This window comes from Dermacentor andersoni, chromosome 4, assembly GCF_023375885.2.
Source record: "Dermacentor andersoni chromosome 4, qqDerAnde1_hic_scaffold, whole genome shotgun sequence".
NCBI classification, from domain to species: Eukaryota; Metazoa; Arthropoda; class Arachnida; order Ixodida; family Ixodidae; genus Dermacentor; species Dermacentor andersoni.
The window spans coordinates 8,032,778-8,059,783 of record NC_092817.1 but is presented as its reverse complement, the minus strand read 5'-3'; the positions used below and the strand labels follow the sequence as shown (position 1 = coordinate 8,059,783).

Below are 27,006 nucleotides of genomic sequence, written 5' to 3'. Positions count from 1 at the left end.
TATCATCATGTGGGTCTCCAAAGGAACCCCGGGCATGGTGCAGGACATCTTGCAAGAAGCAGTGAATACCGTAGAAGAATTTCTAATTCCCACAGGACTCAGATGCTCGCCTACCAAGTCGGAGCTGCTCGTACGAAGACCCACGAAGAAGGGCCGCAGGCCGTACTCGTCAGACTTCGATTATAATCAAGAAATTAACGTACGAACCAATTCGGGACACGTCATACCGTGCGTCGACAAAATCAGAGTCCTGGGTATGATCGTAGAGACTAAAGACGTCAATGCCTCTACGGTTCAGAATCATCACCAAGACAAACAACGCTATCGGGCTCATCAGAAGAATTGCAAGTAGACACAGGGGCCTCAAGGAACATAATCTCATCAAACTCATACAAGCGTTCGTCACTTGTCACTTCGCATACGTTGCGGCAATGCTCAATTGTTCACGATCCGAAAGAGACAGACTTAATGCCCAACTCAGAAAGGCCACCAAGCAAGCCCTTGGCATTCCGACCAGCACCAGCAACGCGAAACTGGAGCAGCTGGGCATGTACAACACCCTGAAAGAAATTGCCGAAGCCCAGCAGCGCGCCCAGCTTGCTAGGCTTTCGACGACGCCTCCGGGGCGCACGATCCTAGGGAAGCTAGGCTTTGCTCAAGGAAACATAGAAAAAGACTTTGCGGACCTCCCACGGGACATCCGTGCCAAGATCACGGTTCGACCTGTGCCCAGAAACTCACACCCCGAAAACAACAAGGGCAGACGACAAGCGAGAGGACAATTCCTCCTTAACCAAGCTTCGGCGAACCGCGAACGCCAAGCTTTTGTGGACGCGGCTGCATACGCGGGAAACAAAGCTTTCGCAGTGGCGGTTGTGGACGGCCGCGGATCCACAAGACATGCAGCCACGGTAATCGCAAGGAAGCCTGAACAGGCCGCACAGGTTGCGATCGCTGTTGCGCTCACCGACGACAATCTTTGCCATATCTACAGCGACTCCATATAGCCGCTATCAGAGCTTTCCAAAAGGGCACGGTCTGCGCACAGTCTCTCAGAATTGTTACAAAGAAAGAGATTAAGAAACACGTCATATACTGGTTCCCGGCACACTTAGGACCAAAGACCGGCGACGTTCCCAACCTTAACGAGGCGGCACACGAGGCTGCGCGCGCGCTTACAGACCGCGATGCTTCACCCGACCACTCGGAGAACAAGGACGCCCCCACTACGTACAATGAAATCACTAAACACTACTACCTACAACGTAGAGAGTATTGCACGCCACACCGCACGCTCACTCGAGCTCAAGCGGTTACACTCAGAATGCTACAAACAGACACATACCCCACGCAAAACAGACTACACCATTACATGCCTGAGCTCTACGACAAGTCTTATTGCACCAATTGCAATAGATCCCTTAACGTATATCATTTACTCTGGCCGTGCTCGCAAGATCACATAAACTACGAACAGGACAAGCGCAAGTTTGAAGAAGCAATCGGGAGCGAAGAACTCGCTCCCCAACTCTGGGCCGTCCAGCAGGTCCACGACGCCGCAGGAAGCTCAACCTCCCGGTTCCGTCGTGGGAGACGCCCACTCCATGAGAGCCCAAAGCTCTCGTGGCCTGCAGGACCTCGAATAAAGTTGATTTCCTTACTTCCTTCCTCATGAGAACCAACGCCACCTAGACTAATCATAGTCTAGGTGGCGTTGTGAGAGTCCCCCACGGAGGAAGGAAACTGAGGAGAGGCCCTACCCCCTCCGCGCGCTAGGAGAAAAGTGTGGAGATAGTGACATAGTACATTCTTCTCTTTTTTGCTGATTTTTTTTATTTCTTTGCCGTAGCGGCCACGCCTTTCGGGCCACAATGGCGGCTTTGTTTTGGTTCTGTGCGCTCACACGTGTTGCTCCGTAGGTTTCGTACCGTGGCAAAGGCGCCGTGCGGGCAGGTTTGCGTTGGTCTTCGTGTTTTGTTGCGCTGCGTTATCTGGACCGTGCTCTCCCGGATGTTGCTGTGGCCAGGTGGGACAGGAGGAACTAAAGTTCGTGAAATGAACGCGCATGCAACGCTGTAGGCAATGTACCGCGCCACGGCAATGGCTACGGACGAAGGAATATCCGCGGGTAATTTTGCCCTTTTTCGCGGAATCATGCTAACGTGCTAACGATTGCTTAGCGGGTCCGAGCGGAGCGCGCTGGTCCGAGCAGCACTAGAGTTACTGTTACTGTACACTAGAGTTACCTGTGGTAGCATATACAGTAACTCTAAGCAGCACGGTTGCGCGCAGCGCGGTGTGGTTTCCGACAAATGTAAACAAGAGAGGAGAGCTGGCCCGATAGGCGGAGCAACGCCATGAGCAACGCCAACTTCCGGCTTCACTTTAGCTTCACAAAAAGTGACGTCAGGGCCTCTTCTGGTGCTATCTTCGACTGGTCGTTTCTGAGCACTCTGGAGCGCTCTCGCGAGCGGCGTTGTCTTCGACTGGTTGAAAGAGGGTGCGCGCCCTGCGTTCGGCTGGTTCTTCTCGATTGCTCTCCTCCACGACCTACTGAACTCCAGACCTGCACAGATCTCCCTTCTCCAGCACGCCTGGTCTAGTTTGCCTCTTTTGCCGCTAGGGAAAGAACGTACGAGCAGAGTGGCGCTAGTTATAACCTGTTCGCTGTCGTCTGCTTCTGCGATCTGTTCAGCGCTGTGTTGCCATTTCTGCAGGCACAAAGCGCTTGTATTGGCGGTAAATTAATAAAGTCACAAATATACAAAAGAAGACATATTTGCGAATGCTTTGCGTTTGAATAGTGAAACTAGAAGAGGAGGAGCGGTGCAAGAAATGTAAACAACGAGCATAGGTAGCCGCTGCAATGCTAGATCGACGGCATAAATTTCCCTTTCCTAGCCTCTTTAAGAGACTGGAAAAATTGTTTTAAAAGATTCATGGGATAATCTAGCTTCTTTTAGTTGATTACAGACAGCCTAATGTCGTAGATTACATTAGGATTTACTGCTGTGTGCCGTAGTGAAAGGCAGATGATCTGGTAAAAGTATAGTAAAAGTATTCACGAGTAAATCCTCCGCCCGATATGTGCAATAGGCTGATCGATTCTGTTTCAAGGGAAGGTGAGCATATCTTGTTTTTAATATCGTTGGATGTCTAGCTCAGCAGAAAGCTTGCAAAAAATTAAGCGATCCCAGTGCTTTAAAACGTGCTGCACTGCAGGCCTTAACACGGAACTCTTTTCAAACTGTAAAGCTAGCTTTTCTGCGTGGTACGGCGGCAGCATAACGGTGGTGCTTAAGATACGTACGCAATGAAGCTGTGTACGTAATTCACTTTTTGAACTCGCGACGCATTCACGGACAACTTTTAAGAGTTAAAATGAGTGGTAATCGTTCTGTCGTCGAACATTACGGTGGCTTCAAGTTTCTAAAGAGCGCAGACGCGAATTTTACAACGTGTACAATGAAACTGTTGTGTACGTTGCGAACTCTATACACAATGTGATTTATAATAATCTGCTAGAAAAAGGCAATAGGAGCGGCTATTTAACGCTATTTTAGAGAGCAGCGGACTACACGCTCCGACATATTTTAGGTTCGGACAGTGAACTTTTGGAGCCAAGTGACCGATCAAAGCCTTGTGACATCACTGTCACTGTGTTAGCAAAAATCATCAACTAGAGAAGCAGGTCGTCACAACACAACAGCTGCCGTACTAATTACAACGCCGCACAGCCGCCCACCGCGTAGCAGACGAACAGGTTATAAAAGCGCCACCTACGGCCGTCGGTTGAACGAAAGTGGGCGCAAGCTGCTCCCATAGAAGCCGGATATCTGTGCAGGTCTGGAGTTCCAGTAGGTCGTGCTCTCCTCTATCTTGGAGCGCTCTGAGGCGCTTCGAGCCCTGTCGTCGGAGCAGTCATCGAGATTGAAACGCCATCGCAGCGCCGCGTCGCTGCTGTTGGCGACGGCCCACCGTAACCTTGGCAACCTAGGCCACTGCATGCTGGCGTCTCGACGAACGTTCGTCCCGCCGGCACGTCCGCCGGTTTTTTGGGCAGCGCCGGGAGCTTTAGATAGGCGAAACATCGGACGTTGGCAGTAGTCACGTGGTTTCGCATCAGCAATTTCCTCCTCCAAGAGCGAGTCGCACATTCGGCTTGCGCGCTTGTCCCCTACCTTTGAGCTCGGGAAACGACCGACCTACCCGACTCTGCTTCGGGGCATACGGGCGACCAGTCGAAGATACCATTAGTTTCCTTCCTCCGTGGAGTCCCCGCTTGCCCCCGCAGACACTAGCGCCACATGTCCCTCTAGGGTATTTATTTAGAAACTCTATGCGACGGGTTGCACAAAAAGAGATTACCGTAGTCGAGTGTGAAGATGTATACGCACATAAAAATTGCTATATTGACTACAAATTTGTTTTGCTCTTTTTTCTGTTTGGCTACGCTTGGGCAACGATTTAGGCTACCTTTTCTCTAGCTTTGGGCTACGCCGCCTTGCCCGACCTGGCAACACTGCGCTGCTGCTGCTGCGCTTGTGCTGTGCAGTGCCGATACCTTTGGCCCATTTAGTGAGGCTGCATATTCGTTTCCAGTCATAATACATACTGATATATCCTACATACGAACTTAGTCGGCTTGCTTTTGCTTATAGGGGTTTTTAAAAGATGGCCATGGAGGTGGACGATGATTTGGACGCGGACCAGTCTGAGCAGCCAAGTTCCACTAGCTCTGCCAGGGGAGACAAAAAACGGTTTGAAGTCAAGAAAGTGAGTCATATTTCTTCGCTTGGGTTGACGTGCTCGTTTTGGTTTGACTGTACACTGTTTTCTAAAAAGATTTTTCTTGTTCTTTTTTAGTGGAATGCAGTTGCCCTATGGGCCTGGGGTAAGGTTTCCAATGCGCTGATAAATGACAGATTGGCGTTTTGAGGCGTAAGTGCTTAAAGCGTTTGTCTTGTTGCAGATATTGTCGTGGACAACTGCGCAATCTGCAGAAATCACATTATGGATCTCTGTAAGTTCAAAATACGCCCGCCTGTGTACTTTAGGCTTCCATTCGTGCAACTGCTGATTTATAGCCATTTACAGGTATCGAATGCCAGGCTAATCAGGCTTCGGCAACCAGCGAGGAGTGTACCGTAGCTTGGGGAGTATGCAATGTAAGCGGTGCTTGGCCACTCCGGGATATAATTGTGGAAGTAACAGAAAACAGCACATCGTAATGTCTTTAACCGTCGCATTTGTGTCCATTGCAGCACGCTTTCCACTTTCACTGCATCTCCCGGTGGCTGAAGACTCGTCAAGTTTGTCCACTTGACAACAGGGAATGGGAATTCCAGAAGTAAGGCACTTGTATCACAGTCCAAGCTTCTTGCACACGCCGTGGTTGGTTAGTGGCTATGGTGTTCGGCTGCTAAGCACGAGGTCGCGGGATCGAATCACAGCCACGGCAGCCGCATATCGATGGGAAATGCGAGAACACCCGTGTACTTAGATTTAGGTGCACGTTAAAGAACCCCGGGTGGTCCAAATTTCCGGAGTCCCCCACTAAGGCGTGCCTCATAACGAGATCGTGGTTTTTGCATGTAAAAACCCGTAATTTAATTTTGTTTGAGCTTCTTGCAACTGACCGTCATAATCGAACTAAGAAAGAAAGAACGCTAATGCACGGTATTATCAGAAATGGGCATCAAAGGTTGCGAACCGAGGTTTCTGCCATACTTCCGTCTATTGGACAAATACTGCATAAAAAGCATTTTCGTTAAACATTTGGCTATGTGACCCTGCCCTTGAAAGCCACCCCGCTATTTCTTTTTTCTTTTGTGCATGAAGAGAACCAACTTTCATTGATGAGTAGTGCTAGCTGCTGTTGTGCTCTATGGCTGCAACTTTATTATTATGCTACTAGACTTAAGTGTCGTATGTGCTGAACAAGGTGTGGCTGCAATTCAATTGCAGCTTATTTGAGCTGTGCACCTGCATTAGTGTCTGGTACTTGAGCAATCTGTAGCTGGGTTAGTCGAGTCTACTCCAAATATTTTTTTGCTCACGCACTTGTTCATTATACATGATACTTATAGCCAGGTTAATTTAGTGCATCTTTGTCTTCACAGTTGACCAGCCAAATGAAACTGCATGCCGTGATAGCGCAGAGGTTGTGGCTTTTTGGTGCCGAGCATCAAGTCTTCAGCCCAATTACTACTAATCCTTGAAGGATGAGACACAGAAATCAACTAAAAGAAAATATAATTTGGCAGAAGCTTTTTGAGCAATAAAAGGGAAGAAAACCAGACAGAAAACTGGAAGTGGGCTTCACCCCCAAGTCGTAAATTGAAGTGTTGGCCAAAGGCATTTAGCCAGCAACTTCCTGCGCAATACCGAAACTCTGCGAGAAAAACATCTTTTTCTGGTATGTTGCCTACAGGCAACACTTGTTTATAGAGGGAACAGTGACCAAACCTATGCACTCTGTGACTTGTCTTTTAACAAAGGCAGTCACCAAGGGCAGCAAGAAATTTCCTTACACCTCATCAATGAAATAGTAGCTAAATTAATAAAACATATGAACTTAGTGTGCTCCCAGCTGTTTCTGATGTAAAAATTGTGAGCATGGTGTTGCACATTTGAATGCACTGCTTCTTGTGCGTTCTCCTGCAACACTGCAGTTATAGTTACACAACTAATTTGTGTAAGCATGCAAGCTAACCTCACCGGGCCAAGTGCCCCATAAATGACACTTCACCATACAGTGGATAATTTTGGGCGCATAGAGACCTTTCCCATAGACAGTCCGTGACCAGGAAAAAAAGGAAATAAAGTTTAGATTTCCCTAGGGTGCTTTCATAGAAAACAGATACATTTTCCAATGTACTTAAAGTAAGGCTTTGATGTCAACAGCAGGAGCAACAGAGTTCAATAACCTCAATTGACTGCATAAATGAACACGTTTTGCTGTGCATACTGCTCTTGCCAAGTAATTTCCAAGAGGCCATATTGTGTGTGTGTGTGTGTGTGTGTGTGTGTGTGTGTGTGTGTGTGTGTGTGTGTGTGTGTGTGTGTGTGTGTGTGTGTGTGTGTGTGTGTGTGTGTGAACGAAAATATTTTATTGCGATAGCGTTAAGGGCCCCAGTCACAGGAAATCCGGTTTCGGCATAGGTGGAGTTCTGCGAGTAAAAATTTCTATATATGTTTAGGTATATATGCCACGCTTTGCTATATGACATGCGGTATATGCGTATTATGTTTCCATACCATTCTGTCACTAAAGTTGCTCATACCTTGTCTTACATTCTTGACAGAGCTATTCCTCAGAATTTTGAGAAAGACAGCCCACAAACGTTGCAAAACAAAACACCGACCGCACCTGCCTTTTATGTTAAATCTTCTAGGACTTAAATATTTAGAGATCGAAGCAATAACATAAACCTGAAAATGGTGTAACTTTTTTTTATGTGGTTGTGCACTACTTGTGGGATCAGCCCATGCAAGAGGCCACGTCTCTACCAGACAGCTCACTTTGTGCAGTGTTTGCCAGCCACCAGTGTGTCCCGGTAAACATTACGGTTACATAGGCTGCAGTTCCCAGGAAGCATGAGAAGCAGTTGGGGATCTTTGAATGCTATCGTGTTCCACTCTTAAAGGCAAAGCTTAAGCATTCTCCAATTTTTCACCAAATGAATTTTTTCAATGAACACCATCAGTAGCACATTTGCCAATATTGCCAGTAAATAAATCCTTGTTTTCATAATGCTTCACGCGCATCTTTCAATTTGCAGTTTGTTTTATATATACAGTCCTGCATCTCCACCAAAGTTGAGTAAATGGAAGCTCATTTCTGCGAGACACTGTCTATTGATGGGAAGGAAGCAGTCGTAATTTGCTGCACAACTTGATTTCTGTAGAACGCTCCGCAGTTCTCGCGAGACACTACACCAATATACCTGAGCAGTTGTAGAAATTGCATTCATGACTCTTTCTCTGTGCAGGTATGGGCACTGAATGACTGGGCTTCAAGGCTTCAAAATTTAAGCAGTGTATGATTTGCTGCACTTCATAATAAAACATTCAATTTTTCTACTGTCTTTAGAGTGGTATTTATTTCGGTGCTTCTGCTGGAATAAAACTGTCAAAATGTGCAGTGCATGGTAATGCTTTTTTTTTTTTATGTGCAAAGCCTTTCACATTGCCTCACATATGTGACGGTGAATTGGGAAGAGTGCTCATTTTTGGCATTCCAATGTCCAGAAGAGGATGCAAGATGTTCGCTGTAGTGAAACTTGTCATTTTATATGGGTGCACACATTTCACAAGGGATCCACAAAAATAACTTTCTTACAAGCATTTTTATTTGTCAAAACTAAATCCGCTGCACAAGCAACGTATTGTAACCTTCAGTTAAGGCTACACAAGAGCCCATGTTGAATTGCGCATAGGCTCTCCATTCAACAATGAAAGCGCAAAGCTTCAGGAGCAAGCATGCCAGCACTTTTTTTGCTCATAACCATTTCTCTCTGATACATCCACAGTGAATTTGCACTCAGTGCTTCATTTTCAAGATGTTCAGATGCTATGAATATCACATTGAGTTTGCAGATGCCCTTTTGTATCATGTGCAAGGGCAGTCATACAGCAATGACTTCTTGCTGAAGCAGTGTGCACAGATTTCACAGGGCTGTCTACACGAAACTGTTTACATGTTATGCCTCTTTAGTTCCCATAAGTATTATAAACCTAGGTTTACTCCTATTAGACTATTTGGACATTTTCCTTGGGTTGCCTATACTTTTCCACTATATTAGGAAATTACTGCTACCACAAGGTTGTAAAGCCAGTTGGAACTATGAATGTCGTGTGAAATTCCAGCACGAATTGAAATTGGCAGAGTTCTGACATGATCTCATTTCACTGGTGGTGTCACAAGAGCACAGAGATTGTCGCACTAACCATGGGGAAACACAAAGTGGGTTGACTGCATTTATAAAACAAGCAGTGCAGCCAAATTGGTCACTTGCAAGACCTCTGGCATCAAACAAACTTGTATTGCCCAATCTGTATTTGGTCCGAACAATCAACTTCTATTGCTTTGTTCTGTACAATTGTATTGAGATACAAAGATGTTTCCATGGTTGGCTCAATCAGCATGAGGCCACACAGGAGAGACAAGCTGAGACTGACTAGACATGTCAAACAGTACCTGCAACGCAATGATTCCAACAAATTCTGCTCTTTGGACATCAAAGCATTACACTGAATGTGTGCCTTGTAAAAAGAAAAAGAAAAGCTACTTCCATGTGCCGAGTACACAGTTCCTAGAAAGGAATGCCCCACGACACTTGCACAGAGCAGATTGGCTCCCAAAGTGTGCAATAATGCAGAAGGGGTTTAAATTGTCATTGATCAGTGCCATGCCAACAAACACTACTCTTAAGAAATGTTTCGTGTGACCATGACTACGCATTCAACATGGAAAGCAAAATAAAAGAAGTTGCGTACAAGCTGCCCTGCTGGGCTTGTTAACTTCCCTGCGTGCATAGCATATGGGTGATACATTTGAGGTGAATAAGGCTGCATTTAGGCTTTGCTTAGCTTAGCTTTGACCCATTTATTTTTAGTGCCATTTAAAACATGTGCCTCAACATAGTTGGAACATTAGAAACACGTTCAAGGAAGAGTGCTTGCCGAGAAGCCATAGCAGCAAGTAAACTCCGTTGCTCCTTTGGATGTTGCAACAAGGGTTGGAGACACCTTTGCATGAAAGCCCAGATGTTCACCCTCACTACTAGTTTTCAGTGCACTCTCTATGGCCTCGTGAATGTGACTAGGTTTTGCATTGCTTGGTCAGCAGCTGCTTTCAAATGATTCATCCAGTGTAGTAAGCCAAGTAATAAAGGGCAACCTATGGCAACATAGAAATGAACAGGCCGGGGTAAGTTAATACAGATCAAATAAAATGTGGTTCAGATGAAGGTTTATCTATCAATACAATCTGTGGCTGTAATATAAGCCTACATGATCTACAAATCTACAAGATCCTTGATAGCACATTTTAAAGTGATCTGAGCTTGTAAATGGATTTGATGAAAATATGTGCGTGAATGATTTGTTAATGAGCCTGTTTTTCATAAAGGTAAGAGCTTGCATGAAAAACTAGCCATGGTAATTATTTTGTAAGCGCTGTAACTTTTTGCCCCCTTTATAAAGCCCTGTCAAATTATATGACACCCCCACAGCACTCTGACAAGCAAACTATCTAGATCTACTGTTCAGATTGAATCCGCATGCACTGTAATAAATTTTTGTAATGCAATACGCTGACTCGGTTGCTGTTGGGGACAAGCACTTAAAGTCTGCCGTTGTTATGCCAGTGTGAAAGTGCACAGTACATGAAAATTGCTTTGGCAGCCACAAACACCCTTAGAAGGGACGCTATCGAGGCTCCATTTCAACATTTCACGAAAATAATAATGATACAATAAGTAAAATGCCTTTTATGCAAAATCTATATAACAACAAAATAATGTACAACCCTGCTTAAGATAGTAACATGCAACTTAAAGCATGCCTTTTTCAACATCACCCATGCACAGACCTTTATATTCCACTGTCAATGCATTCCTTTCTGGATGAGAAAATCAGCCAGAATGTAAATGCTACTTATCATATACCTGTGAAAGTGCCATCCGTAATGATTTTTCATTGTAGCCCTTTTATCCCACATTGCATAACCTTCCCAGCATCAATGTGTGGTCATTAACTATATAGTTCTTTCCCCTTCATTGAAGTATGTGCCCCTTCACAATTGAGATGCAGCAAGCCGTGGGTGATGGAATTGTGCTTTTCTGACAAGATGTTCAACAATCCACCATGCCTGTTTGTCCAGAGAACATCATTAAAGTCTGCAGCTGAACAGCCTGTACCTATATTTCATTTATTAAAATGATACTATCTGTTCAAAGGGAAAGGTCATTAGCACAAGGAGTGATATTCACACTGTTCAGCAAACAAAGTATGCAGTCCTTTGCAAAGCAACAAAGTGCTCATTTTTCATGAACAGGCGTGTAAAGACTGATCACAAAACAAGCACATTCTGGGTGTTCCAGGAAGAAGCACCTATGCAAACAAACTCTTCAAATAAAGGCACAGAGCGCGAATTCCCATGGAAAACAACTATGGTGGGCTGCACACAGAGCTGCCATGACAGCAGCTGCTCCCTTTGCACCGCCGAGCCCTGCACTGACGCACACTCCCTTGAATGTAGCAGGTGCCACAACTGGCAGATAAGGACCACATGCAGGCTGTGCTGTTGATGTGCATCCCTTAACCGTGACAAAACAGTGACTGCAGTGTGGCTTTAAAACTCTCATACTGCGCACCACCACAGTACTGCAGCTACTGCATTGCACGTGCGTGCAAGTGTGCGAGGCAGCGCAGAAGAATAATGCAACCGTTGTGCAAGTCAACTGTTACAAGGGTGTCTCTTTCTTCACAGGAAGCACTGGCCCCTTCACTCCTTCCCTGAAGTTGGCCACTTTGCTGTGCAACTGATCGGACGTGGAGCGCTTGTTTCCTTTACAGTTGGGATTGGTAACAATGCCATTACGCTTTGGCCGTGCATCCACGGCCATGACGGGAAGGTCTGGCAGCGGGCCCCGGCGTGGTGGCACAACAGCTGCCGGCGGCCAGTTGCAGCTTGGAGGACTGGACGGCGAACGACCCTCGCTGTTGAGGGGTGAAAGAACCCGGCTTGCACGGTGCCGCGAACGTGTGCATTGCTGGATTTGCTGGGTGAAGCTGAGGCTGGTTGGACCAGGCTCTGCTGAGGTGGGGACACCAGCATTGTGTTGGGAGCGAGCTGTTGAGTCGGTCCGATTGCTCGATGATTTCGAGTCGGAGCGGGTGGATGCAAGCGAACGACGTTTGTCACTCGTTGATTCTGGAGACTCTGGGCAGAAGAGTGGGGCAGCGCATGGTGCAGTAGAAGCTGCAGAAGCAAGCGATGACGTGCTAACAGAGCCCAAGGCCTGAGCTGAGCGGCCCAACGCCAGGCTTTCTTCAAGGAATCGGACCACGTTAAGGTGCCCCGCCTTGGTCGCAACGCGCAGCGGAGATCGGCCACACTGGTCGGCGTGGGAAGGGTCAGCCCCATGCTCAAGTAAAGCACGCACGACAGCTTCGTGGCCTTCCTGAGAGGCAATGCCCAGGGCTGTGGCACCTTCCACACAGATGTGGTCAACCTGCATAAAACAATGATACCATGCTTTAGATGTTTACTTGTGCCTCTTGGGTAAATTTAGGCTGGCCCGCTACTGGCTGAAGATAGCGACCCCATTTAGAACACCTTGTTCTTTTCTGGCAGGGCACCATGATAGCAGTGAGGCAGCCGAGGCAGACTCTGTGAGGAGCGCCAACATTTATGCATGTACTGCAGTACTAGTACCTCTTCTTGGCTCCTGTTCTCTGTGGCAGAGAGTAGCATCATTGCAACGGCAGGAATGTGCTTCAGCATTTTCAAGCAGCTATAGGAGCAAACAAAATCTACGTTAGGAGCGCCTACTCCAGTGTTTGGAGCAGGTGTAAGGTTGCCACCAATGCACACATGGAGAAACAAAATCAAGTGTTCTCTTAAGTTTACATAATCATTTCATAAGAACTATGAACAAAAGAAGTGATTCACCACAACAAGTGACAGCAGCAGCGAGCCTACACTGAAAACGACATGCATTGTGCAATTGCACAAGTTAATAAAAATTAAAGGGACACCTTAGAGAGGCACCAAATCAGCTTACTCTCTGCTACTTTCTTCAATTTTGCAGTAATAAGAAGATTATTAAAAGAAAAAAGAAGATACGGTTTATCCCTCTTTCATACGAATCGGTAGAGCACGAAAGTGAAACGTTTCTTCACAGAAGCTGTTGTATGTTTATTTCATGAATGCATGGCACGCTGCAGCGAAAGGCAGACAATGTCCGGGCCGGCAACCGTCTTGCAGGTTTGCTTGGAGCACAGCGTCCTGTTGGCAAGCAGTGTCCTGCTGCTGAGTCGCTTTGGCGTTAGTACGAAAATTTTGGTCCAGCTCCGTAGTGTTTTGGGCAGCCAGTTGAGTTGTGATGAGCTCAGCTTCAGGAATGCGAGTGGCAGAATTCGCAGCGTGCACCACAAACATGTGAAGGCGTTCTGCTTCACGCTGGTGTGTCTCTTGCCGGACCAAAGTGAGATTCGCCGATTGATCTTGTTGCCTTTCTGCACCGCTTATAGCGCAGCAATTTTCTTAGTTGGTGCCATCGCAAGCAAAGCAATATGCAGTGTGTAAGCACTGCTGAGGCATGTTGAAGTTGCACTCCATAGGCGACGAGGCGTCACAGGCTAATCAGACGCGAAAGGCAAACCATGTGAGGAAACTGCGTCGTCAACTCGGTAGAAGGCCTACACCCCATACACTAGGCTAAAATGCATAGAAGCCTCTGCTGCGGTGAGACTACCAAAGCGCTTGCTGTTGGCGCTCATTAGTGCTTCACCACTGCTTGGTGGTGCCATCCCTGCCAAAAGAGACCATATTGCCACGACCTCGACACAGCTGACAGCCACTCGGTGCAATTCGGTGCCACATGCTAGGCATGTTGGGTGGCTCCGAGAAGAAGAGAACGACGAAGTTGCCAGGACAGCAACATATATAAAAGATCTCTAGCGTCGACCGAAGTCTTTTGTGGCTTTGTCTGTGACAAACTGGCGGAGGTGCTGGGTACACGTCTATGTACTCTGACCCCCAGGAACAGGGAGCGGACAACCTACGCAAAAGCTGACGGCTTCAAAGACTGCCTCCGGAATACGGCCTGCAAGATCTGCTGAGGATGTCCACCACAACCGCAAGCCAGACACAGGAGACGTACGGTACGGGACAGCCTCCTGTGTCGCTGGTTCTCCATACCCCACGCTGGCCGCGGCCATTCCATGGTTAGCCTTTTGAGGACATGGAAGACTGGCTCGACGAATTCGATCGTGTGGCTGACGTCAATTATTGGGATGAGCAGAAAAAGTTAAGGAACGTGTACTTTGCCCTAGAGGACTCTGCCCGAACATAGTTCGCTAACCACGAGCCATCCATCACCACCTGGCAAGAATTTCAAAGGCAGATACGCTATACGTACAGCAGCCCCGCAAGAAAAGAGCGAGCAGAGCAAGCCCTTCAGAATAGGGTTCAAAGGCCGAACGAAAGCGTAGCCATGTTCGTAGTAGACATGCCGCTGCTTTTCAAGCGTGCTGACCCTGGCATGACAGAAGCGAAGAAAGTACGCCTACTGATGCGTGCAGTGAAAGAGCAGCTGTTTGCTGGACTGATGCGAAGGCCTCCAGCTACAGTAGTTGAGTTTGTCAGTGAGGCGACAACAATGGAGCGAGCCCTTCAACAACGCTCCTCGGTCTACGATCGCCAAATCAACCTGGGATCAGCATCTTCTCTCTCGTTACCCCATGAACCCGATGCGCTTCGAGAGCTTGTGCGTAGTGTCGTGCGTGAGGAGCTCGACCGGCTACAGGGAGTGCGATTTCAACCGACCGTAACATCCCTCACAGATATCGTCCGTGAAGAAGTTCGCCAGGCAGCACAGCCATTCGTGCAAACCAGACCTGAAGCCGCCCCCGTACTGACTTATGCGCAAACAGTGAGGCTACCTGCGCAACCCGGGAACCACCGTAACCCGCCTTCTTCTGAAGAACCGCTGTGCCACTTCCAGGGCCAAGGTTCACGTACAAATACGTACGGGTCCACAAGCCCCCGAATCAATACGCGAAAGTCAGACGTGTGGCGCACACCTGACTACCAGCCACTCTGCTTCCACTGTGGTGAAGCGGGTCACTTGTACCGTGCCTGCTACTACTGAAGAATTGGACTCCAGGGCTATCACCCCGGCGCTCGTCGCCCACGTGAGGGAGAGCGCCCGAGAGAAATCCAGTAATATCTGGCCAGTCAACCTTCATCGCCGTACGCGCAGTTCCGACCGGTTGAACAGTCTCTGCCAACAACCCGATCTCCGTCTCCGCAGAGGCGCCAGTCACGATCACCACCTCCTTGATGATCGGCGTCACCTAGCCACTGCACTACGTTCTCCGCTTCCATGGGCAACCGGCCCACGAGCCCGAGTCGGGGAAACTGAGAACAGCAACCTCCGGAGTTGGGGCCGCTGTCCAACGCACTTCGAAAGATCCTCCGCTGCGACACCCCGACGATGACGATAACGACGACAACGACTGCGTACCTTCGACACCTTCCTTCGAAAACCATGAACCTGTTTCAGCTGACATACTCGTTTCTGTAGATAGCCACCCGGTAACTGCTCTTGTCGATACTGGCGCCGATTATTCTGTCATGAGCGGACAACTGGTTACGGCACTTCGCAAAGTGACGACACCGTGGCCAGGACCTAAGCTCCGTACAGCCAGCGGTCATGTTCTCACGCCGATCGGCAAATGCACTGCGAGGGTACAAATTCGTGAGGTCATATTTGTCGGTTCATTTATTATACTGGAAGAGTGCTCTAGGCAGGTCATACTCGGCATGGACTTTCTTCAGGAGTACGGCACAATCATAAACCTTCGCGAGTTGCTGGTCACATTTTCCAGCGAACACGCAACTCATTCGGACGACTACCACCCACAGTCCACGGTGTTACGCGTTTCGGGTGACTGTGCTACTTTACCACCCCGGAGTACAGCGTTGATCGCTGTAGAAACAGACGATGATCCTCCCCATCTCGGAATCGCTGAAGGCAATCTGTCAGTCTTGTTGGCTCGACAGGTTTGCGTAGCCCGCGGCATCTTGCAGCTGTCGTCATGGACTGCTCAGATTTTAGTGACCAATTTCAGTCGTGAATACCAGCACTTCGCCCCACGAACTGCCATCGCCTATTTGGAGCCAGTCAGTGATTTTCCCGCTTGTTTAACTGTAGGGCAAAATGATGGAGATTCTAACTGTGACATACCAGCCAACAGCAATATTGATGTGAATTCTAAATTATCAGGTGAACAACAGGCTAGCATTCGAAGCCTTTTACAGTCTTTTGCGGACTGTTTCGCTTCAACATCGAAGGTCAACGAAACGCCTATTGCGAAACACAGAATTATTACAAATCCCAATGAAAGACCCGTGCGCCAACATGCCTACCGTGTTTCTCGTAAAGAGCCTCGTATGCATTCTCGTATGCATTTCTCGTATTCATTCGGGCCGTCACATCCATTACAGGAAGTTTATAGTGCACCTCGGCATAAAACACTTTCATGTTTATGCCGGGTAACAGTCCCAATTCATAAATTTTGCACCAAAATTCAAGTACCGGTACGTCAGTGTGACATCATGACTTTCAAAGTACTTTTTATGTATTTTCAGCTGTTGTGGCTCAGTTGTCCAAGTTTGTCAAGTTCAGTCTTCGGCTCTTCTAAAACACGATGTAGTCCAACTTTACCGATAAAAGGTTAACTAGGCCCGAGTAGTCGCCGTCCGTGATGTAATGGCAAGGTGGTGTGGGAGCATCCCCACCTGCGCTTCCATTTTTGCATCTTTTCTAGCTTACCAGGCCTCTTTTCATGGTAAGAGTGATATTGCAGCTCAAATTATTTTTCTCCTTCGGTGTTCTTTTATAGGGGCCCTGACATACTTTTTGAACATAGTAGAAAAATGTTGCCGATCTGTTAACAAGACTCCTGTGAACATGCAAGCCAAATATTATTGCACTGCATGTAGCAGGGAATTTACAATATCGTTCTGAAATAGAGAAAAATTGCTTGCTCTCACTCCCGTAATGTCATCATGCAGCATCGTCAAAAGCAGTTGGCCTACTAACGCTAATGGCTGAATTCGTGATTACAAAAACATTCTCAGTAATGCACAATTGCTAATTCTGAGTTAAATAAATGAAAATATATACAGTTGCCGACCGTTTATTCGGACCTCACAGGGACTGGGGAAATGTCCGAATATACAGGTGTCCAAAAAAGCAGATTAAGAAAAAAAAAATCCTTTATTTCAACGCACTTATTCGGGCTTGGCAGTAGGCTTGGAAGAAATCGTGAATGCGCCGTTGCACACTGTTCTGTTTATGCGCAATCACATAAGCCTGAATCTCGGAAAGGGTCGTACGGTGTCGTACGGTCACTATAAGCGACTGAAAGCACAGTCACTGCTTGTACACGCTCTGCATGCAACGGCAGCGTTGCACATGCACAGCATTGCACAGCGTCATCGTCCGGTGGTGCCGCAATAACCTGACGAATGATCTCGCCGTCATCGAGTTCTACACATGTCAGTACAGCAGTGTCAGCACCAGTGAAACTGTCAAATGAGACGGTGTCCAGAATCACAATGCAACCACTGTGCAGATCTCCGCAGAACATTTTCGGCGTCAGTAGGGAGCACATCGGAATGCGACAAATCCTAGGCCTCCTGGCACCCACTTGCCGGCATTCCCCAGCGCAGTCTGCGTGGGCACTGTCGGCGCCATTAGACACTTGACGCGATGTTTCCGTATGCCGCGTTGGATCACCACAACCTCGACACAGCACACAAAGCAAACACCACCACGCCGTCACGCCGACACCAGTCGCACAAACAAAAAACGTGGCCTACTCGCAGCGTCGTTATAGCGCCGTGTGCGAAGAAACAAATCAGCTGCTGGATTGTCTTGACATGGCCTACTAAGCTGAGACCGGAACTGCTGTAGCCACTCTAGCGAACCAGACAGAAACGATGATGATGAGCGGGGATTTGCAGTAGTGCCACTTCGTGGAGCAGCAAGGAGGCTCCGTTAAAAACAAAAATGGCGTTCAGCAAGTCGAACCATGCATCGGTCAAAGTCAGTGCATGGTGCTCTCGATCAAGTTGGCTCAAGGAGTGTCCGAAAAATCAAACGAGAGGTTGCAAGGTGTCCGAAGTTTCAGTAGTTGTTATACATTATGGTCTATGGGGAGAATGGCGGTGCTGCGAAGCAGACGGAATAATCGAGTATGTCCGAATTTTTGGAGTCCGAAAAATCAGTCGGCAACTGTATGTCTGCAATCTCAAAAAGACAGCAAAATTATTTTATATTTGCACTGCACGTAGCTGCATCTGCTGCCTGTGGCCTCTGAGATGACAACGATGTTCTGCGTAGCGCGGTCTACTACAGCCGCCATGGGTTGCCATGATGAGCCCATTCGCCGCTGCAACACTCAACTTTTGGTCGGGGCTTCGCCTTCTTGGTTTGCCCGCTATGTAGCTTCTACCATGCTAATGAGAAGATCGGTGCAATAAATCCACTTATAGTTGAAGAATTCCAAAAACTTTTGTGGCATGAGGCTTGTGGGACAACATACATCAATGGTGAGGCCATTCGGTGATTAGTTAGAAAGGTGTTTCAGGGCCCCTTTAAAGGGCCCCTCACCAGGTCTGGCCATCTTGAGCTGACAAGCGCAGAACGTACAATGCGTGCCAACGATCGTGCTTGCAAAGAATTGCATCGTGCTGCGGAAAGGCCTGAAATTTCAATCCGAATGCCATTTCCCTCTTCACTCGCGGCGAATCCGCCTGGAGAGGGACAGTGACATAGTCGGGCTCCTGCACCTATGTAATTGGGTCCGCAGTGTGACGTTGCTCGTGGTGACACGTGACTTCGAGAATTATTCAAGACAACATCTGTTATCTGTGCAACGTGTTGCTTGAATTGTCAAATTGAAGCTTTGAGAAATAATGAAACACACAAACAGAATGTCGGTGTGTTTTTATTTTACTTCGCTCTGAAGCAAGAGAGATGTACTTCCGCTTCGTCTGCTTGTTCCCACGGTTATGCAGTCAAGTGTGCAGGTACTGAAACTATGCCATTTTCTACCGTGTTCCAGCGCATGATCCCACTCTGCGATCCACTTGTTCTGCTTCAGTATTCGTGTAGCACTGAATTATACCGCTAGTCATGTTTCCTTGTGCACAGCAAGCAAAATCGTATGCTGCACGAACAAGACAACAGCTCGAGCGCGGCGTGGTCAGCGGAAATGCGTAGCACAGGAAAAAAATTTAAAAAGGCGAGGAGAAAAAAACATGAAGGCGGGGCCTGTGACGTATGAGTCACGTGATCCTCAAGGGCTAACATGGGAGAACACAGGAAAGGAATTTCGCTTGCAAAGGCTAGACGGGGCGAGTGGAGAGAGCGTCTTGCTTGGCAGTGGAGCCCACCTGCTGAAATCATGGGTTCGCGGCACTGAAATATTTCTATCTCGGCTATTAATGAGCCGACTTGAATTTTTTTTTGCTGCAGAACACTTCCTAGAGGACACATAACAACTTCTAGCGTATAACCAAAATTTGCTATGGGGCCTGGTGAGGGGCCCTTTAAAGGACCACTTCGCAAGCTTGATATTCTGGGCATTCCAATTCGGATTCAAGGATCACAATCACCGGTACGATCACATAATATTCTTAATTAAGGTAAAAGCCTTAGACGGCTCATGGGACGAATAATCCCATGTCCGACGTATGGCACCAAAATTCATAGGGAGTCGAACCCTCGACCATTGGTGGGAGTCGAACCCACTACATGTGGTGCTAATTAAGGCGAATTTAATTAAGACCCATGACTTCTGGTGGGATTCGAACCCTTGACCTGTGGTGGGAGTCGAATCCACAAAATTTGGTGTTGATTAGGGCGAATTAGACCATCTATTTTCTTTATAATAAAGCATGAAGCCGAGGCAAAGAAGCATCAACACGACTTGAAGTGTTAATTAAGGCAAATCTAATTAAGGTGCAGTTAATTAATATAAAGTTGATTAAGACACTCGAACCCATGACCTTTGGTGGGAGTCGAAACCACTTCGAGATATGGGTGAACTGGCCATATCTCCAAGTTTGATTCCAATTGACATTGTGAAGGTGGAGAGTAGAACCCCCAATCTTTGGTGCTAATTAAGGTGAAGTTCAAGCTATTAATTCAAGCTATTAAACTGGGAAGGCTTAGGATTAAGGATTGACGGCGAATATCTCAGCAACCTTCGGTTTGCCGATGACATCGTTCTATTCAGCAACAATGCAGACGAGTTACAACAAATGATTGAGGACCCTAATAGGGAGAGTGTAAGAGTGGGATTAAAGATTGATATGCAGAAGACAAAGATAATGATGAATAGCCGGGCAAAGGAACAAGAGTTCAGGATCGCCAGTCAGCCTCTAGAGCCTGTGAAGGAGTACGTTTACCTAGGTCAACCAATCACAGGGAACCCTGACCATGAGAAAGAAATTCAGAGAAGAATAAAAATAGGTTGGATCGCATACGGCAGACATTGTAAGCTCCCGACTGGAAGCTTACCGTTATCATTGAAAAGGAAGGTGTACAATCAGTGCATTTTACCGGTGCTGACATATGAAGCAGAGACTTGGATACTGACAAAGAAGCATGAGAACAAAGATCGCGCAAAGAGCGATGAATCAAAGAATGTTAGGCATAACGTTAAGAGACAGAAAGAGAGCGGTTTGGATCAGAGAGCAAACTGGTATAGCCAATATTCTAATTGACATTAGGAGGAAGCTTTAGCTCGGGTGCTCCTATCTAAATACATGTAAAAGGAGAATTCATTTTTCTCAGCAGCCACAGCACCAAATTTGGTGAGGTTTGTTGGATTTAAAAGAAAAACTTAAAATCTAGTGACTGTTGGCTTCGAATTTTTTATTTAAAACATCAATTTTTTATTAAACATTGGCAAAAACCAAAAATTGTCAGAAAACGAAATTATCAAGTTTACAACTTGGTAACTCAGCAACTAAATATGATATCACAATTATATGAATTGCATATGATAGTACATCTAAAGCGGACAAAATTGATATGTCACACATGAATGTCAAAAAATTTAGTAATATGGAAATACAGCTTTGGCAGAACCCTTGTACACAACGTAACAAATTCACGTAAGATATAAAATGACATATCTAATTTGTCCGCTTTCAATGGTCTAATGGATGCTGTTTACAGAACCACGATATCTGTTTTTGATGCCGAGCTATTTATTTGTAAACATTGTGCTCCTATTTTTTTTTCAAACTTTCAAACTTTTGAAAATTCTTTTAAATTTGGGCCTTTATAGAAATTCTGCTTCCAACAATCACTAGAATTTACGTTTCTCTCTCAGATGCAGAAAAGTTTATTAAAATTGGTCTAGGGGTTATCTCTGAAATACGTTTTTGCGTTTTACATGTATTTGAATAGGCCGCATCAAAGTTGGGCCCGAGCTAAAGCTTCCTCTTAAGAGAAAAAGATGGAACTGGGCAGGTCATGTAACGCACAAATTAGATAACCGTTGGACCATTAGGTTTACAGAATGGGTACCAAGAGAAGGGAAGCGCAGTCGAGGACGGCAGAAGACCAAGTGGGGTGATGAAATTAGGAAATTCGCGGCCGCTAGTTGGAATCAGTTGGCGCAGGACAGGGGTAAATGGAGTCGCCTTCGTCCTACAGTGGACATAAAATAGGTTGATGATGCTGATGATGATGTAGACGAAGTTAATTAAGGCACTTGAGCCAGTCGAACCCACGACCTGTATAATTAATTAAGGCATTTGTACCCATGACCTTGGGTGGGAGTCGAACCCACTTGGAGATATGGGTGAACCGGCCATATCTCTAAGTTGGATTCCAATTGGGATCGTAAAAGTCAAGTCAAACACACTACTTTTGGTCTTAATTAAGGCGAACTGAATTAAGCCACAGTTAATTACGATATAGTTAATTAAGGCACTCGAACCCACAACTTTTGAAGGGAGTCAGACCCTCGTCCTTTGGCGGGAGTCAAACCCACTTGGAGATTTGGGCGAGCCGGCGATATCTCCAAGTTGGATTCCAATTGACATTGTGAAGGTCTTGAGTCGAACCCACGATCTTCGGTGGAAATTGAAACCTTGACCTCTGGTAGGAGTCGAACCCATGACCTTTGGTGTTAAGGCGAAGTTGATTAAGGCACAGTTAACAAAAAAGAATGAATTAAGGCACTCAAACCCACGACCTTTGGTGCTAGAGTGAATTTAATTAAGACACAGGTAATTAAGGTAGAGTTAATTAAGGCACTCAAACCCACAACCTTTGGTGGGAGAAAACGAGAAATAGGAAGTAACAACACATTAGAATGAAAATGTCAAGTAATGTAATGAATGTCTCGTCAGCGGGCAGGTTTTCGCCTTCATCCTCTTTAGCGTATTCTAAAAGGACTGTCGACTTTTAATGCGGTAGCATTAAAGGGACACTAAAGGTTAATATTAAGTCAATGTGGACTGTTGAAATACCACCCCGGAAACTTCGAAACGCTTGTTTCATGCGAAGAAGAAACTTATTTTAAGAGAAAATGCATTCTGAAGCGTCTGCGTACCTCTAGCACAGTTCAGATCGCCCGCCCTCCGATCGAGGAGTGGTGATGTCATGATCTCATAGTGACGTTGCGCCTTCGGTTAGTAAAACGGCACCCGCAGATGGCGCTACGGCTTTTCTGCGCAATATGCAAACGTGCGGCCAGAAACAGAGCCAAGACAGAGCCAACAGCAGTGCGAAAGCGGAACTATGGTGGCTAGCGGAAGGGAAAGTGGGCGGCGATAAGCTGGTTCTTTATGTTATGACGCCAACTTTGACGCTCGTTGCAATGGACGACCCTGACAACGACACATTGGCTCGCGATGCAGGGCTCGACTTCAGCGGTTTAAGCACTGATGAACGTGACCTGCTGCTGAGGGCTCGCGCTGCCGGCGTCCTTGCGTACTACTACGACGGCAACAGTATGTCATCGCTGTACATATTCGCACATTTGTAGCTTTTCCTTCCTGAAAACCAAATGCCGAACTCACCTGCAGTTGTTCTTGCGCTTCGGAGAATGCAGGCAAGACCGGCGGAACAGCGCTACGGGAAAGCATTGCTTTGAAAGGCACTACACAAGACTTCAGTAAGTCGGCGTTGAACTCGTAATCCTCTGAACGAAAGTGCAGCGAGCATATACTATGCGATTTTTCGGCTCTTTGTCAACGCGCTGTGGCAGAGGTACGGTACTAAACCACTTCTAACGGAGAGGTTCACTCGTTGGCACACAGTGAAAAGTAACGTTGGATTCGCCGCTGCAACTGCCCTTGGCCAAGTTCCGCGGACCGTTCGCGCATCCCACATCACATGGACGTGGCATTCTCGCTGCTCGTTCCAAATGCAAGTTTTGTGAGCCAGCAGAACCAGCGCAGCCCGACGCGATAACGAAACAACTGAAACTCCAAAGCGCGCTCGGCGCAGGGTCGAGCGAAAACGAAACCTTTCGACCACCCATACTACTGAACGGTAACGTCAAAATGTTATTTTTCCTTAGAATCGAGCAGATGTAGACAAGTACCATTTTCTTCCGTCTTATAACCTAATGAAGTGTTCTTTTTAATACGAGTAGTTGAGTACTAGTGACATAACTTATGATGAGGAGTGCCTTCGTCATCAGGCTAGTACCGGAATGTCACTGGGGGGCCTCAAATCGTGTCATGCATTTACCTCAATTTCTCGGTTACTAAAGCTCTGTTCACGATTATATTGGCGCCTTAGACATTCTAGAGCATTGCTTTATCACTTGAACTTGACTTCATAGTAACCTTTAGTGTCCCTTTAAGGAGCCTGTGTCACAGAAAATCCGGTGTTGACGTCGGACGTCGTTTCGGTTAAAAGATTCTCAAACCACCCAACCCACGCCCTCCAATGTGACGCAAGGAATTTACTGAGCTAATGAGGTTCTCAAGCTAAAATACATGAAAAAATCATAAATATGACTAAACACCCTACAGACATGACAGCTATCGGATTGTAATTTGACTATACGAGAAAACATAATTCTGTTATGCGAAAATTCAAAGAAACCCCTTTTCCAGCGTTTCTACCATTCATAAATCAGCCGCAGCAACTGCCATTTGCGCGCGCCAGCGCGCAGGTGCCTTGGGGGCCACAGAGCAGCACGGTTCCTTGCAATGCCTCCAGCTGGCACCGTCGCATCGCAGTCCACGCAAGAGGCCGCATTTCTCCCAGAAAGCCCGCCTTCGTGCATGGAGTTCGACACCAGCGCTTCGCGGTAAACATTAAACATTACGGTTACACAAACTGCAGCCGCTGCGAAGCGTGAGAAGCAGTCAGGGATCCTTGAATGCTATTGCGTTCCACTCTTAAAGGCAAAGCTTAAGCGTCCTCCAAATTTTTCTGTCAGTGATATGCACTCCCACGACAAGACTTAAGAGGAAGCTTTAGCCTGGGGCCAACTCCCATGCTACCTATTCAAATACGTACATGCAAAATACAGAAATGCTTTTACGACGCAGCCACAGGACCAATTTGAATGGAATTTGTTGTATTTAAGAGAGAACGTTACAGTCTAGTGACTGTAGGAAACAGAATTTTGATTTAGGTCCCGGATATGGTACGTAAATTTCCAAAGATCGTTAAGTTAAGAAAAAGTGGAAGCAGAAAGCTTACAAATCCATAACTCTGCTCTAAAAATAGATATCACAGTTCTGTAAACTGCATTCGTTAGAGCAAATAAAGTGGACAAATTTGACATAGTAATTTATATCTTACGTGGACACAGTTGGGGATTTTATTACAATGATAATGACGGTTTTGCAAAAGTTCTACTAACATATCAATGACGTACTTGAGAGCGATCAATTTTGCCCACTTTAGATGTACTATTAAATACAGTTTACAGAATTGTGATGTCATTTTTCATTGCGGAGTTAAAGTTGTAAACTTGATATTTAAGGTTTCTGATATTTTGCCATTTTGAACAATTTTTATTATAAAATCAACAGCCTAAATCAAAGATTTACTTCCAACAGTCACTAGATTTTAACTTTTTCCTTTAAATGCACGAAACGTAATCAAATTTGGTGCAATTATTTCTCCTTTCCTATGTATTGCTTTGCCAACGACACATGTATTACTATAAACATAGTTGACAAAGAGCATGAACCGTGATCCAATACACAATCACTGTGAGAATGTTCATAAAGTGCAATGCTAAACTCGACAACCTCAAATTCTCTTGAAAACAATATCATGTGGTGCGATGAATAAAGTTACAAGCAAGCAATAGGAACTAATAGTGGACACTGCTCAATATTTAGTCTACAGAGCACCATCATGCATGAGCCCTCGATGTATAACTACTGTGTGGGCCTCCAGCATGGCCACCTAATCTAATGTAGCCTTGCTATAGCCTCATGGCTGGCACGTAAAAATACTAAAACAGGATTGCATTGGATTTTCTCGACTGCTACAACACCTGTCACACTGACTGCAAAGCCATGAATGAATGCAACTGCACCGCGCACCGTACTGTATTGCACGGTAGCTTCCCAGCTTTTGCACCACCGACACTATGTTGTGGCATAGCAACAGTGAAATTTAGGTAAAAAGGCTGCTTCCAGAGCAGTGTAAAGCAACAAATTTCAGTTGGTGCAGATCAAGGCAGCATTTCCACAATTTCCATTGGGCAAAGCTGCTGTACAATTCTGTCGTCTTTGAAGATTTTCATTAACTGGCCTTGGCAAAAGCAAAAAAGCAAAATAAAATAATGATACACTGCTCCCATTGTCATGCTTCACAAGAACTACATTGAGAAAGCAATATGATTAGCATTAACAAATAAAAATGGTGATGCTTGTATACATAATGTCCTCCCTTGAGCAACTACAGTCTACTGCAGGTGCTTGTACATGCACTGACTGAGCTGTGAACCCTGCCAGTGGTCCAGCACTGGAACACATTGAATAAATGCGCCATGAAGTGGTGCAACTTGTGAGCCTAAACGACTGACTTCACCAGGCCCAAGGAACATTTGCACGGTTTATGTTAGTGCCAAGATGCCTGCAGTACTCCAAAGGTGTTAAAAATCACTTTTGTTGTATGTTCTTTACCAGTACACTATAGAATACTTCAGGTTTTCATTCTGTAGTTACATTCAAGTGTACTAAAAAGGATGAGAGGAATTCCATAGCTTGATAAAGCAAGTTTCAGGGAAACAATAAATTGCATGAAACTGAATTGTTCAGTTTTAACGTCCCAGAGCTGCACAGTGGGCTAGGAGGGAGGACATAGTGGTGGACTTCAGAATTAATTTTGACCACCTTTATCGTACACTCACAGCAAGGTACATGAGCTTTTTCTGCATTGCACTCCCCATCGAAATGTGGCTACCCAAGTCAAAACCTGTGCTCTCCTGCAGAATGGCATAGCCACTGGGGCACCATTGCTGGCAGTGATGACAGTTAAGTTGGTCACCCACCTGAGCCCCTCGCTCCAGCAAGAGCCTGACCACGTGTGCCTGTCCCTGCCAGGCGGCCGACTGCAGGGGTGTGCGATGGTCGGCATCCTCAGCATCAATCTCTGCTCCACGGCTGAGCAGCAGTTCAACCAAGTCAATATGGCCCTGCCAGGCAGCTACGTGCAGTGGCGTGCGGCCTTCAAGATCACCAATCTCAGGGTCAGCACCCCGTGCCAGAATGTAGTCTGCCATGTCAACCCGCCCCTCCAAGGCTAGCACATACAGTGTCGAGCGGCCATCTGCATCCTGGTAGTTGACGTCTGCATTGTAACTCAGCAGGGTGTGCACCTGTAGAGGACCGGTCACAGATAAGTGTGAACCACTGCTGCTAAAATGGCAGACATGGCCATCCTGGCTCTGGCAAAAGGCTTGACACAATTGTACACTTCAATAAAGAAAATTAGGGAAACATTCTTGCATGATGAATGAAACCATCACGCTGGTCACCAGTATACTGATCTTCCTTCCTCTTATGTAATGGCTGCACTGTCAAACTTAGTTCTGTAATCTACCATCTGTTCCGCCCAAGCACCAATATAATTGCACACTGCTTAAAAAAAAAAGAAATTCTGGGGTTTTATGCAAAAAAACACACAATCTGACTGAAGTACACCATAGTGGGAGAGACTAGATTAATTTTGGCCACCTGGGGTTCTTTATTTTAAA

General features: G+C 46.4%; 2 protein-coding genes across 6 annotated transcripts in view; one reads left to right on the top strand and one right to left on the bottom strand.

The window, feature by feature from the left end:
• LOC126535934 (uncharacterized) overlaps positions 1-27,006 on the bottom strand; it is a 169,006-nt gene that overhangs the window by 25,663 nt on the left and 116,337 nt on the right. For 3 of the 5 annotated variants that reach the window (XM_055073354.2, XM_050182794.3, XM_072287733.1), the window contains 2 exons: positions 26,302-26,628; positions 8,333-12,242 (listed from right to left, as the gene is read on the bottom strand). In XM_055073354.2, coding sequence (XP_054929329.1) covers positions 11,472-12,242; positions 26,302-26,628 — 1,098 coding nt within the window. In that variant the 3' untranslated portion in view covers positions 8,333-11,471. Of the gene's footprint in view, positions 1-1,831; positions 2,042-8,332; positions 12,243-26,301; positions 26,629-27,006 lie in introns of those variants that run through there. The other 2 variants (XM_055073356.2, XM_055073355.2) reach the window with 2 other exon arrangements.
• On the top strand, positions 4,524-8,090 carry Roc1a (Regulator of cullins 1a). The gene is made up of 6 exons (XM_050182821.2): positions 4,524-4,776; positions 4,867-4,894; positions 4,973-5,023; positions 5,098-5,168; positions 5,265-5,350; positions 7,995-8,090. The coding sequence occupies exons 1-6, from the start codon at positions 4,675-4,677 to the stop codon at positions 8,005-8,007; spliced, it is 351 nt and encodes a 116-aa protein (XP_050038778.1). The 5' UTR covers positions 4,524-4,674; the 3' UTR covers positions 8,008-8,090.